Source organism: Lepidochelys olivacea, assembly GCF_965140295.1.
Source record: "Lepidochelys olivacea isolate rLepOli2 genome assembly, chromosome: 1".
Taxonomy (NCBI): Eukaryota; Metazoa; Chordata; order Testudines; family Cheloniidae; genus Lepidochelys; species Lepidochelys olivacea.
Window position 1 is genome coordinate 155,860,104 of NC_140411.1, and position 15,084 is coordinate 155,875,187.

General features: G+C 44.6%; 2 protein-coding genes across 13 annotated transcripts in view; both read right to left on the reverse strand.

The window, feature by feature from the left end:
- Window positions 1-15,084, reverse strand: part of CASK (calcium/calmodulin dependent serine protein kinase) — a 420,545-nt gene that overhangs the window by 193,772 nt on the left and 211,689 nt on the right. The window lies entirely within an intron of this gene.
- LOC311514364 (uncharacterized protein) lies at window positions 901-10,017 on the reverse strand (the record flags this gene model as incomplete). The annotated part of the gene is made up of 4 exons (XM_084616916.1): window positions 901-1,338; window positions 2,783-2,792; window positions 8,587-9,025; window positions 9,612-10,017. The coding sequence occupies 4 exons, from the start codon at window positions 10,015-10,017 to the stop codon at window positions 901-903; spliced, it is 1,293 nt and encodes a 430-aa protein (XP_084473042.1).

The window sequence follows — 15,084 nt, forward strand, 5'->3', positions numbered from 1 at the left end:
CACAGATAATCCTCCACTAATCAATCTGCCACTACAGGTCTCCTTCTGTCCAGTCTTAAATTAGGTAAACGGTGTGGTTTAATTAGGATGACACTGACTCTTCATCAAGGCTCATCATTTAAGGATGGACAAAATAAAGTCATTTAACAATGTGACTGAACAATACAATTAATGGATAATCAACTGGTAATCACAGAGTACACTTCTAGCTGGAACACAGCTTGCCTATGAGGTTTCTCACTGCAGAAGTTTGAGGATCATGGAGAAAAACTAATGATATTAAGTAGCAATTTTAAAGAAATGTTAAACAGAGGATCTTTAGATTTGTTGTTGAAATTAAAAGTTTTTTCCCCCCTGCACTTCTTCCACCATACTAATTCACTGTAGGCAACAGAAACCCACTGTAAAATACAAAAACATAGCATCTAACATGTTCAGCATTAACTGAATGTATATTCATTGTTACTGTGTAAAATGAAGAGTAGCCACTTTTAACTGCAAATACAATATCATCTCTTTCAAAAAGAATATCCATGTAATGGAGACTCTAGAAATGCAACATTTGCTGTTAGTTCAGATAACTTGCAGAAAAAAAGTCCAGGTTTGAAATCCTGGTTAAACTGAAATCTATGTCAAAATTCCCATTGGCTTCCACGGGGTCAGGATTTCATTCAAGGGGCACCAGCACACAATTTAAGTGAAAAAGTTATGCAAATTTAAAATAATTAAATCAACAATGCCCAAAATGACACACAGAATGAAAACTGTTTCATGACTTTGACATGTTCTTAAATGTGGTTATTTTACAAAAAGGGACTATTGTTAGGTTTGCCCAAGATAGTGGGTTTGCACATATTTACCAGAGAAAAGAATTTCTTCAGAGAACCTTTATAATCATCATCACCACTCCCATAACTGCATTGGTGACTGGGGCACCATCACTGATAAGCAATCAATCGTCTCCAATCCTGATGATTGTGTGTCAGTGCTGGAGTCTCCGCAAAGTCCATTCCTGTCCACTCTTAGGTTGTCAATCCATCTTTTCTTCTGTGTACCTCTTCTTCTCTTCCCCTGTACTGTCTCTTGAAGGATGATCTTTGATAGGCCTGATGATCTTGTTACATGGCCGTACCACTTCAGCTTGTGATTTTTCAGGAGGTCTTCATATGACCCAGTGCATTGGGTGACAAAGTTGCGGACCTCTTCATTAGTGACGTGATCGAAGTAGAAGATACCCAGAATTTTATGAAAGTACCTCATCTCTACTACCTGTATTTTCCGTTCAAGTTGTGCTGTAAGGGAACTTTTCCGTAAGTTCTGCCATAATTCTGACAAGAACTGTGCAAACAACAGCAACAGCAGCAAAGCTAAAGCCAATGTGGACGAATAAGAATAGCTCTCTGGAAATCAAACTGAAACTGCTGCATGCACTGGTCATCTCCATTTTTCTGTGTGCGCGCGCGAGACATGGACCCTGACAGCAGAACCTTTATAATAGTGGCGTACAAACCAGAAAAATATCAAGCTAGATTTCAAGTCCCAAGATCCCAGACTCAGATTGCAGGCCTGGCAGTACAAAAAATCCACAACATATTCATTACGCTTTAAATATGTGGTTTAAAAAAATTACATACACATGCCCTTCCTCTTTTCCCTCCAACATCTGCTGTCCCTTTCCCTTTGAGTTCCTGCTCACCCTCAACCACCTAATATTGCTTCCCTTGAAAACAGTCTTTATAGCTAATATGACTACAAAATGCAGTTAAGCTCTTAAAATAGAACATGTAAAAATATATTGTGAGATTTCATGTTTGCTGTAATGGCTTCCGGATCTAGCTTGTGTACACACACGCACACACACACAGGGGTGGGTGGGGGGCAGGAGAAGGAGCAGTGTTTTAATACACCAAAAATTAAAGAAAACATTTGTGCACTTTTTAGAACAAGGGGAATATAGTGAAAACAGTACACAGAATGTATATATTGTTTTGTAAATAAGAAATTGCACTACTTGATCTGTTTGGATATTAATTCTAATCTTGATTACTGCTTGCATTTTTAACCGTAAACAATTAAAAGCTTTTGTATTAAGACAAGCAATTAACATTCTCTATTTCTTAAAGAGGTTAAAAAGCAGATAGTTTAAGAACAAATTTGCTTAGATATTACAATCAGTATCTTAGATTTTAAAAATACTTTGTTTTAATAATTTAAATATTAAATTACACAATACCTTTTTTATTATTTATACTGTATGTTCACTTTTGCATTTCTCTCATTCTGGAAAATGAAAATATATTTTCTTATATGTAGTGTTGGTTCCAGGGTATTAGAGAGACAAGGTGGGTGAATTTGTATTTTTTATTGGACCAACTTCACTGGTGAGACACAAACTTTGAAGCTTACTCAGAGCTCTTCTTCTGATCCTTTGCGGATGAGTACTGAGAGGCCCAGGATACACACCGTAACACACTTAAAACTGTCTTCATCACACAAGGACCCTCCACAGAGAAGCACATAGCATCAAGGAACAAGCCACCCAAATATCCTGAGAGAACCCGGTTCAATATAGAAAAGAAAACGTCCAACCACACACCCCTAGTTGCTACCTACCACCCCATCCTGGAACACATCTGGGGGTATCATTAAACAATTACAAACCATACTCAATGGGGACCACATCCTGAAAGAAGTCTTTCCTGACCCCTCTTTTCTGGCTTTCAAACACCCTCAGCCTCAGCAAATATCACCAGAAGCAAGCTCCACACACACCAAGACCTACCAAGTCAAAGCTGCACCAGACACAGATGCAAAACCTGCAGACATATCTCCACTGCTACAATGACCAATGCCTCCCCCGCCCCAACACACCTTTCAAGATCCATGGGTCTTACACTTGCCTATCAATGTGGTGTATCTCATTCACTGCACTAAATGCACCATCAACATGGGTGAAACCAGATAATCACTATGCTCGTGAGTGAACTCACACAGAAAAATGATACAAGACAAAAACACCATACCACTCGTGACTGAACACTTTTCACAAAACTATCACTCCATATCTAGAGAGACAAGGTGGGTGAGTTAGTGTCTTTTATTGGACTAACTTCTGGATTTAGACTGAGCTCGTCTTCTAAAAGATATTACTTCACCCACCTTGTCTCTCTAAAATCCTAAGACCAACACTGCATACCACTCCATATCTGACCCATCAGTCTTCACTCTCAAAGGAAACCTGCACAACACCTTCAAAAGACACTAAAAATCATGGTCTTAAGAAAGATACACATTTATGGTTTATTACAATGATCTGTAACCCACTAGCCTCCCTTTTTTTCTCCTATGACTGGAGAGGTGTTAACGGGCCACTTCACTTTGAATGGTCTCTTAGAATATAAATTAGCCACTTATTCTAAACCATCTGTTCCACCCTATATTTAGTTGTGATAATTGGAGTACCTGAAGAAGAAATCTGTGTAGCTTAAAAGTTTGTCTCTTCCACCAACATAAACTGGTCCAATAAAAAAAATATTACCTCACCAACCATGTTTCTGCAACATAATGGAATTTATTTATATCTATATATATATATTTAAACGCAGTAGATCCCTCCTGTAGAAAACATTATTAGAATAGTGTATCTGCTGGAAATGGACTTCTTTTGTTACAGGGTCAGGTACTGAAGGTTACTGGTTGGTGTGGTAGATCATACAACTCAAGACTTCTCCATTTGTTTATGACACCAGTCTCAACTGTGTGTGAGGAGAGGAACCAAAGGATGGAAGAAGGAATTGGGAAGGGGAAGTGGCAGGTCATGTGATTTCACAGTAGGGGGTCTATGTACTTCAGAGAACTCATCCTTTGAGAGAGGAAATGGTGTCTGAATTTCAAATGACAGAAGTCAAACAAAATTACAGATACACAAAGCTGGCTCATGCATGCACCTTACTAGCCACAACATATTCGTGTCATAACATCACACAGAATGAGCCTGCTCTGAAGAGGAATCAGGGTTGTGCAACTTAGGACTCTGGCGACATTCACTGCAGAAGTTAGAAGGTGTGCAGTAAATGAGGCAAGGGATTGCAGGATGAGAAAAGATGGTCTCATAGTTAAGGCAGTTGAAAGTTTCTCTGGAGAAATAGATTCTATCCCTGCCTCTGCCACAATGCCTGTGTGATCCTGGGCAAGCCACTTAAACTTTTCAGAGGTAGTCTGTCTTCCTCATTTTATGGGTGTCCAACTTGAGACCATGGGGCTGGACGCTCACTGCGGCAATTGAAATCACTGGGAGGCTGTACTTTGAACATATAGAGTGCTATAAAATGGTAAGTACTCACGAAATGTTAGGTCCTAACTATCTAAAATCAGGTACCCAAAGTTAGCGGACACTTTTGACAATTTTGGCCTTAATCTCTATGCCTCTGCTGCCCATCTGCAAAATCCCCTCACAGGGGTTTTGTGAAAATAAATTAGTCAGTCTTTATGAAGATATTACAGAAAAGCACACGAGGAAATTATTAATTCTGTCTTCAGAGCAGGGTTTAAATAATGTGCAGCAAATAAGGTCTACGACACTGAACTATGGGAACAATACAAAATACTGAGTGGCTGTTTATTCAGTGAGCTTCATCCAACTTGTGCACTGAATGAGGTAGGGGGCCTATGGGGAAAAATAGTACATAATCATGTAATTAAACACTGCATCACTAAGCAAATGCACAAGGGGGCCAAACTGCAGTTGCATGAGGAATTTTAATTCTGGCATTTTCTACCTTTTGAGTGCTAGTCTCTGCAACTTTAACATTCTTTTAACACAGTTTCTGTGTAATTTAATATATATCTCTATCTATACACACACACACACTTAGTGGACAGACTACATTCTTGATCTGGAAATCTAATATCTTTGGGGGGAAAAAAGTCTCACATAGTAGCTGGTACCAGAACCACTCATCCCCAGATAAACCAAAAAGGTTCCTTTGAAGTCAGAATATTGGAAGGAGTCCGACTTGAGAGCCTTGGGATAGGATTATCAGGAATTTAGAAGGAAAGGTCTTATTAAAGAGCAAAAATGAATAATAACTCTGAGCAGGTCACAAGTTCACTTGTGCTGAAAAGGATAAGGCTTCTCCAGACCTTCTGCACAGATACAAATAAACTAGCATTACTGATACAGACAGGTCATTCAGTTATAAACAAAATTAATGTAAAAGATACTTTAATTTTCCTCTCTTCTTACCAAGAGTAAGAACACAAGAGGAAACAAATTATCACGCTACATGTTATAAATAAAAATGAATAGGCAAAATAAAAGCGAAGATGCAGGAGGAGTGTAATGGATTATTCATGGTGAAATATGGCTGGAATATCAGTTAGCTTGGACTAACATTTTAGCAGAATCACCATCACTTGTCAAAGTACTGATGCCCTGTTATTTCAAAATACACGTACATGCAGAAGTCTAACTGTTTTCTTACAAACTTCACAGTATTTTCCCTGAACACGACAAATACTCTGTAAAGTAGTAGTAAATCACATTCTCTTTGATTTTTACGTTCATCTTTTTAGTTCAGGGCTGTAATTTTAAATTAAAATTTTGACAAACGATTAGAACATATTAAAACAATTATTTGCTGGATTAAATACTTGCCCCTAGTAATTTACTTTATAATGCTCACTGTGGAGACTAAGGGTATGTCTACACTATGAAATCAGGTCGAATTTATAGAAGTCGGTTTTTTAGAAATCGGTTTTATATATTCGAGTGTGTGTATCCCCACAGAAAATGCTCTAAGTGCATTAACTCGGTGGAGTGCTTCCACAGTACCGAGGCTAGAGTCGACTTCCGGAGCGTTGCACTGTGGGTAGCTATCCCACAGTTCCCGCAGTTTCCGCTGCCCATTGGAATTCTGGGTTGAGATCCCAATGCCTGATGGGGCTAAAACATTGTTGCGGGTGGTTCTGGGTACATATCGTCAGGCCCCCCTTCCCTCCCTCCCTCCGTGAAAGCAAGGGCAGACAATCGTTTCGCGCCTTTTTTCCTGAGTTACCTGTGCAGACGCCATACCACAGCAAGCATGGAGCCCGCTCAGGTAACCGTCACCATATGTCTCCTGGGTGCTGGCAGACGCAGTACGGCATTGCTACACAGTAGCAGCAACCCATTGCCTTCTGGCAGCAGACGGTGCAATACGACTGGTAGCCGTCATCGTCGTGTCCGAGGTGCTCCTGGCCACGTCGGCTGGGAGCGCCTGGGCAGACATGGGCGCAGGGACTAAATTTGGAGTGACTTGACCAGGTCATTCTCTTTAGTCCTGCAGTCAGTCCTATTGAACCGTTTTATGGTGAGCAGGCAGGCGATACAGATTGCTAGCACTCGTACTGTACCATCTTCTGCCGGGCAGGCAAGAGATGAGGATGGCTAGCAGTCGTATTGTACCATCTTCTGCCGGGCAGGCAAGAGATGAGGATGGCTAGCAGTTGTATTGTACCAGCTTCTGCCGAGCAGCCATGAGATGTGGATGGCATGCAGTCCTTCTGCACCGTCTGCTGCCAGCCAAAGATGTAAAAGATAGATGGAGTGGATCAAAACAAGAAATAGACCAGATTTGTTTTGTACTCATTTGCATCCCCCCTCCCCCGTCTAGGGGACTCATTCCTCTAGGTCACACTGTAGTCACTCACAGAGAAGGTGCAGTGAGGTAAATCTAGCCATGTATCAGAGGCCAGACTAACCTCCTTGTTCCAATAAGAATAACAACTTAGGTGAACCATTTCTTATTGGAACCCTCCGTGAAGTCCTGCCTGAAATACTCCTTGATGTAAAGCCACCCCTTTCTTGATTTTAGCTCCCTGAAGCCAACCCTGTAAGCCATGTCGTCAGTCGCCCCTCCCTTCGTCAGAGCAACGGCAGACAATCGTTCTGTGCCTTTTTTCTGTGCGGACGCCATACCAAGGCAAGCATGGAGGCTGCTCAGCTCACTTTGGCAATTAGGAGCACATTAAACACCACACGCATTATCCAGAAGTATATGCAGCACCAGAACCTGGCAAAGCGATACCGGGCGAGGAGGCGACGTCAGCGCGGTCATGTGAGTGATCAGGACATGGACACAGATTTCTCTGAAAGCATGGGCCCTGCCAATGCATGCATCATGGTGCTAATGGGGCAGGTTCATGCTGTGGAACGCCGATTCTGGGCTCGGTAAACAAGCACAGAGTGGTGAGACCGCATAGTGTTGCAGGTCTGCGACGATTCCCAGCGGCTGCGAAACTTTCACATGCGTAAGGGCACTTTCATGGAACTTTGTGACTTGCTTTCCCCTGCCCTGAAGTGCATGAATACCAAGATGAGAGTAGCCCTCACAGTTGAGAAGCCAGGGGCGATAGCCCTGTGGAAGCTTGCAACGCCAGACAGCTACCGGTCAGTTGGGAATCAATTTGGAATGGGCAAATCTACTGTGGGGGCTGCTGTGATGCAAGTAGCCCACGCAATCAAAGATCTGCTGATATCAAGGGTAGTGACCCTGGGAAATGTGCAGGTCATAGTGGATGGCTTTGCTGCAATGGGATTCCCTAACTGTGGTGGGGCTATAGACGGAACCCATATCCCTATCTTGGCACCGGAGCACCAAGCCGCCGAGTACATAAACCGCAAGGGGTACTTTTCAATAGTGCTGCAAGCTCTGGTGGATCACAAAGGACGTTTCACCAACATCAACGTGGGATGGCCGGGAAAGGTACGACGCTTGCATCTTCAGGAACTCTGTTCTGTTTCAAAAGCTGCAGGAAGGGACTTTATTCCCAGACCAGAAAATAACTGTTGGGGATGTTGAAATGCCTATATGTATCCTTGGGGACCCAGCCTACCCCTTAATGCCAGGGCTCATGAAGCCGTACACAGGCACCCTGGACAGTAGTCAGGAGCTGTTCAACTACAGGCTGAGCAAGTGCAGAATGGTGGTAGAATGTGCATTTGGACGTTTAAAGGCGCGCTGGCGCAGTTTACTGACTCGCTTAGACCTCAGTGAAACCAATATTCCCACTGTTATTACTGCTTGCTGTATGCTCCAAAATATCTGTGAGAGTAAGGGGGAGACGTTTATGGCGGGGTGGGAGGTTGAGGCAAATCGCCTGGCTGCTGGTTATGCGCAGCCAGACACCAGGGCGGTTAGAAGAGCACAGGAGGGCGCGGTACGCATCAGAGAAGCTTTGAAAACAAGTTTCATGACTGGCCAGGCTACGGTGTGAAAGTTCTCTTTGTTTCTCCTTGATGAAACCCCCCGCCCCTTGGTTCACTCTACTTCCCTGTAAGCTAACCACCCTCCCCTCCTTCCTTCGATCACCGCTTGCAGAGGCAATAAAGTCATTGTTGCTTCACATTCATGCATTCTTTATTCATTCATCACACAAATAGGGGGATGACTACCAAGGTAGCCCTGGAGGGGTGGTGGAGGAGGAAAGGAAAATGCCACACAGCACTTTAAAAGTTTACAACTTTAAAATTTATTGAATGACAGCCTTCTGTTTTTTGGGCAATCCTCTGTGGCGGAGTGGCTGGTTGGCCAGTGGCCCCCCCACCGCGTTCTTGGGCATCTGGGTGTGGAGGCTATGGAACTTGGGGAGGAGGGCGGTTGGTTACACAGGGGCTGTAGTGGCAGTCTGTGCTCCAGCTGCCTTTGCTGCAGCTCAACCATACACCGGAGCATACTGGTTTGGTCTTCCAGCAGCCTCAGCATTGAATCCTGCCTCCTCTCATCACGCTGCCGCCACATTTGAGCTTCAGCCCTGTCTTCAGCCCGCCACTTACTCTCTTCAGCCCGCCACCTCTCCTCCTGGTCATTTTGTGCTTTCCTGCACTCTGACATTATTTGCCTCCACGCATCCGTCTGTGCTCTGTCAGTGTGGGAGGACAGCATGAGCTCGGAGAACATTTCATCTCGAGTGCGTTTTTTTTTCTTTCTAATCTTCACTAGCCTTTGGGAAGGAGAAGATCCTTTGATCATTGAAACACATGCAGCTGGTGGAGAAAAAAAAAGGGACAGCGGTATTTAAAAAGACATTTTATAAAACAGTGGCTACACTCTTTCAGGGTAAACCTTGCTGTTAACATTACATACATAGCACATGTGCTTTCGTTACAAGGTCGCATTTTGCCTCCCCCCACCGAGTGGCTACCCCCTCAACCCTCCCCCCTCACCGTGGCTAACAGCGGGGAACATTTCTGTTTAGCCACAGGCAAAACGCCCAGCAGGAACGGGCTCCTCTGAGTGTCCCCTGAAGAAAAGCACTCTATTTCAACCAGGTGACCATGAATTATATCTCACTCTCCTGAGGATAACACAGAGAGATAAAGAACGGATGCTGTTTGAACGCCAGCAAACATACACTGCAATGCTTTGTTGTACAATGATTCCCGAGTACGTGTTACTGGCCTGGAGTGGTAAAGTGTCCTACCATGAAGGACGCAATAAGGCTGCCCTCCCCAGAAACCTTTTGCAAAGGCTTTGGGAGTACATCCAGGAGAGCCGCAAACGCCAGGGCAAAGTAATCCTTTCACATGCTTGCTTTTAAACCATGTATAGTGTTTTAAAAGGTACACTCACCGGAGGTCCCTTCTCCGCCTGCCGGGTCCAGGAGGCAGCCTTGGGTGGGTTCAGGGGGTACTGGCTCCAGGTCCAGGGTGAGAAACAGTTCCTGGCTGTTGGGAAAACCGGTTTCTCCGCTTGCTTGCTGTGAGCTATCTACAACCTCATCATCATCATCATCTTCTTCGTCCCCAAAACCTGCTTCTGTGTTGCCTCCATCTCCATTTAAGGAGTCAAACAACACGGCTGGGGTAGTGGTGGCTGAACCCCCTAAAATGGCATGCAGCTCATCATAGAAGCGGCATGTTTGGGGCTCTGACCCGGAGCGGCCGTTCGCCTCTCTGGTTTTCTGGTAGGCTTGCCTCAGCTCCTTCAGTTTCACGCGGCACTGCTTCGGGTCCCTGTTATGGCCTCTGTCCTTCATGCCCTGGGAGATTTTGACAAAGGTTTTGGCATTTCGAAAACTGGAACGGAGTTCTGATAGCACGGATTCCTCTCCCCATACAGTGATCAGATCCCGTACCTCCCGTTTGGTCCATGCTGGAGCTCTTTTGAGATTCTGGGACTCCATCATGGTCACCTCTGCAGATGAGCTCTGCATGGTCACCTGCAGCTTGCCACTCTGGCCAAACAGGAAATGAGATTCAAAAGTTCGCAGTTCTTTTCCTATCTACCTGGCCAGTGCATCTGAGTTGAGAGTGCTGTCCAGAGCGGTCACAATGCAGCACTCTGGGATAGCTCCCAGAGCCCAATACCGTCGAATTGTGTCCACAGTGCACTAAATTCGAGCCGCCAAGGCCGATTTAAGCGCTAATCCACTTGTCAGGGGTGGAGTAAGGAAATCGATTTTAAGAGCCCTTTAAGTTGAAATAAAGGGCTTCATCGTGTGGACGGGTGCAGGTTTACATCGATTTAACGCTGCTAAATTCGACCTAAAGTCCTAGTGTAGACCAGGCTAAGAGAACAGTCTTTTATAATAGAAATTTCCAAGAGAACCACCACCACCACCCCATTGAAATCCACAAGCACTGTTTCTTTGTGCCTTTTCTCAAAATTGTTCCCTGTGAAGCTCAGCAATTTGTTTGTTCTTTTGTTTTATGTCAGTCAAAAAAACAGGAGTAAAATCAAATCCTCTACAGAAAAATTATTAGTATCTCAGATATATTATGCCAGTGTCCACTGCGAGAACATATCAAAATCCTGTCTTTGAGAAGCGTCAAAACCAAGCCTCTCATATGTTCAGCTTGTTTCAACTCTGGTGATCAGTGAAACATCTAACTGCCTCCAAAGTACAGAAAACAAAAGTGAAATCTGCCAAAGGTAATGATTTTTAAACTAAAGAAAGATTTTTCTTAAGTATACTGTACATATATTTACAGTGACCTCTATACTAGATTTAGACACCAAAAAAGCATCAGGACTTGTTCAACATAAAAAAAGTCTGGTTCTCTCATCTTAAAATACTGTCATGACAAGTTTAACACAAAAAACAATACTTCCATCTGTATACAATAATCCATTGCCTCAAATATTGGCTTTTGGAGGTGCCATGTAACAGTATAATATGTAGCTGTACTTTTTGGAAAAACCATTTTCTGTTCCATCAGTTTCAGAGCTACTGAGATGCATCTTTTGCTATCTGAAGAAGGCAGGAGCCTACATATTGTGGATTATACTTTAGCAGATTTATCTGTTTCACTGGCCACTCTTTGGATTTTTGCACAGCTTAAACAACCACAAACCTTCTCAACTCCGGGTTACATTCAATTTGTTTTTATTACCAAAATCAAAACTCTGTATAAAGGCCAAATTCCTCTGACAAAACATCAACTGTTTGATGGTTTGGGTGTCACTCAAGACACTCAGATAATCTAACTGTACACTATATTTTATTCAACATATGTGCATGCCCCACATGCACCACCCCACCCCCACACTCTATGTACCACATTAAGTCTGAGCATTTAACTGCAAAACAAACAAAAATCTGGAAATTTACTGTTAAGGTTCTTGCTATGACCGTAATCCATTCTTATGTTTGAACTATTAAAAAATATTTTCATTACATACTTTTACACAATATGCAGCAATACAAAATGCTATATGTTTATATCTTAGTTTAAGAAAAATATATATATGTTAAACAAATCAACAGTAAACTTACATGTTTTACTGCAGAAACATTTTAAAATTCAGTTGAACAGCTTGTGCAACAACAGATTTTATATGCGCCTCTAACATTAAAGAAATACAGCTCTTTATAGATTATGCCTATATGAATGGCATATATCAACGTGATTATACAATACTTAAGCAATAGCTCATTTTTCCCCCCGAGGCCATGTCTACACCACAAAATTAGTCAACTTAATTTATGTTGGCATTCAGCCACTGCAGTATTTACATCGCTTGTGCATGTCTACACTTTGCTCCTCATGTTGGTGGTGCGCATCATCACCACAAGCGCCTGTATCAATTGTACTGTCAGTATGGGGCATTGTGGGACAGCTCCTGAAAGCCTGTAACGGTCGACATATACAATGCAGCATCTACACTGACCTAACTACTTCGACCTTTACTCTGTGGGTATGTCTACACTACGAAATTAGGTTGAATTTATAGACGTCGGTTTTTTAGAAAGCGATTTTCTACAGTCGACTGGGTATGTCCCCACACTAATGCACTAAGCGCATCCACAGTACAGAGGCTAGCGTCGACTTTCGGACCGTTGCACTGTGGGTAGCTATCCCACAGTTCCCGCAGTCTCCGCCGCCCATTGAAATTCTGGGTTAAGTTCCCAATGCCTGATGGGGTAAAAACATTGTCACGGGTGGTTTTGGGTAGATGTCGTCAGTCGCACCTCCTGGCCGTGAAAGCAATGGTGGACAATCGTTTCGCGCTTTTTTTCTGTGCGGACGCCATACTGCTTTCAGCAGATGGAGCAGTAGGACTGCTAACTGTCTTCATCCACCACTTCCGCTGCCACTCTGCTCTCTTGCTCTCCTGATGCTATGAATCCATCTCACAGGTCCTCTATATGACCGTCGTCATCCACCGCTTCCGCTGGCACTCCACTCTCCTGCTGGTCTCGCAGGGCCACTCCTGCTGCAACTCTGCTCGGCTGCTCTTGTCTCGCCATACCACGGCAAGCGTGCAGCCCGCTCAGCTGTTGTGTCCTGGCAGCAGACGGTGCAGTAGGACTGCTAACTGTCATCATCGTCGTCATCCACCGCTTCCCCTGCAACTCTGCTCTCCTGCAGACACCATACCATGGCAAGCATGGAGCCTGCTCAGATCACCACAGCAGTTATGAGCATTGTAAACACCTTGCGCATTATGGTGCAGTATACGCAGAACCAGAACCTGCAAAAGCAGGCGAGGATGCGATGACAGCATGGTGATGAGAGTGATGAGGACATGGACACAGACTTCTCTCAAAGCACAGGCCCCGGCAATTTAGCCATCATGGTGGCAATGGGGCAGGCTCATGCCGTGGAACACCGATTCTGGGCCCGGGAAACAAGCACAGAGTGGTGGGACCACATAGTGTTGCAGGTCTGGGATGATCCCCAGTGGCTGCGAAACTTCCGCATGCGTAAGGGCACTTTCATAGAACTTTGTGACTTGCTTTCCCCTGCCCTAAAAGCACAAGAATACCAAGATGAGAGTAGCCCTCACAGTTCACAAGCGAGTGGCAACAGCCCCGTGGAAGCTTGCAATGCCAGACAGTTACCGGTCAGTTGGGAATCAATTTGGAGTAGGCAAATCTACTGTGGGGGCTGCTGTGATCCAAGTAGCCAACACAAGCATTGATTTGCTGCTATCAAGAGCAGTGACTCTGGGAAATGTGCAGGTCATAGTGGATGGCTTTGCTGCAGTGTGATTCCTTAACTGTGGTGGGGCCATAGACGGAACGCATATCCCTATCTTGGGACCGGCCCACCTTGGCAGCCAGTACACAAACTGAAAGGGGTACTTTTCAATGGTGCTGCAAGCACTGGTGGATCACAAGGGACGTTTCACCAAAATCAACATGGGATGGCTAGGAAAGGTACATGATGCTCGCATCTTCAGGAACTCTGGTCTGTATGAACAGCTGCAGCAAGGGACTTACTTTCCAGACCAGAAAACAACCGTTGTGGATGTTGAAATGCCTATAGTTATCCTTGGGAACCCAGACTACCCCTTAATGCCATGGCTCATGAAGCCCTACACAGGCACCCTGGACAGTAGTCAGGAGCTGTTCAAGTATAGGCTGAGCAAGTGCAGAATGGTGGTAGAATGTGCATTTGGACATTTAAAAGCGCGCTGGCGCAGTTTACTGACTTGGTTAGACCTCAGCGAAACCAATATTCCCATCGTTATTACTACTTGCTGTGTGCTCCACAATATCTGAGAGAGTAAGGAGGAGACGTTTATGGCAGGGTGGGAGTTGAGGCAAATTGCCTGGCGGCTGATTACATGCAGCCAGACAGTTAGAATAGCACAGCAGGGTGCGCTGCGCATCAGAAAAGCTTTGAAAACCAGTTTCATGACTGGCCAGGCTATGGTGTGAAAGTTCTGTTTGTTTCTCCTTGATGAAAATCCACCCCCTTGGTTCACCCTACTTCCCTGTAAGCCAACTGACCTCTCCTCTCCCCTTTGATCACTGCTTGCAGAGGCAATAAAGCCATTCTTGTTTCAAATTCATGCATTCTTTATTAATTCGTCACACAAATGGGGGGATAACTGCCAAGGTAGCCCGGGAGGGGTAGGGGAGGATGGAAGCACCGGGTGGGGTGGTAGAGGAGGGGAGGATGGAAGGACAAGGCCACACTTCACTTCTAAACTTATTGAATGCCAGCTTTCTGTTGCTTGGGCAGTCCTCTGGGGTGGAATGGTTGGGTGCCCAGAGGCCCCACCACCGTATTCTTGGGTGGCTGGGGGATGAGGCTATGGAACTTGGGGAGGAGGGTGGTTGGTTACACAGGGGCTGTAGTGGAGGTCTGTGCTCCAGCTTGCCTTTCCTGCACCTCAACCATATGCCGGAGCATATCAGTTTGATCCTCCAGTAGCCTCAGCATTGCATCCTGCCTCCTCTCATCATGCTGCCGCCTCCTGTCCTCACGGTCATTTTGTGCTTTCCTGGACTCTGGCATTGTCTCCCTCCACGCATTCTGCTGGGCTCTTTCAGAGTGGGAGGCCTGCATGAGCTCAGAGAACATTTCATTGTGAGTGTGTTTTTTTCAGCTTCTAATCTTTGATAGCCTCTGGGTCAGAGATGATACATGGACCGTTGAAACATTTGCAGCTGCGGGAGGGAAAAAAAGGGAGATTAGTCTTTAAAAAGAGACATTTTAGAGAACAATGGGTAGTCTCTTTCATGGTGACCCAAGCTGTTAACATTACATTTTGCCTCTTATATCAAGGGCCTGCCAGTATGGTGCGAGAAACCATACACGCAGGGCCAGCGGGCAACAGAATTCGGCTTGCAGGCAGACATAGTAAGCCA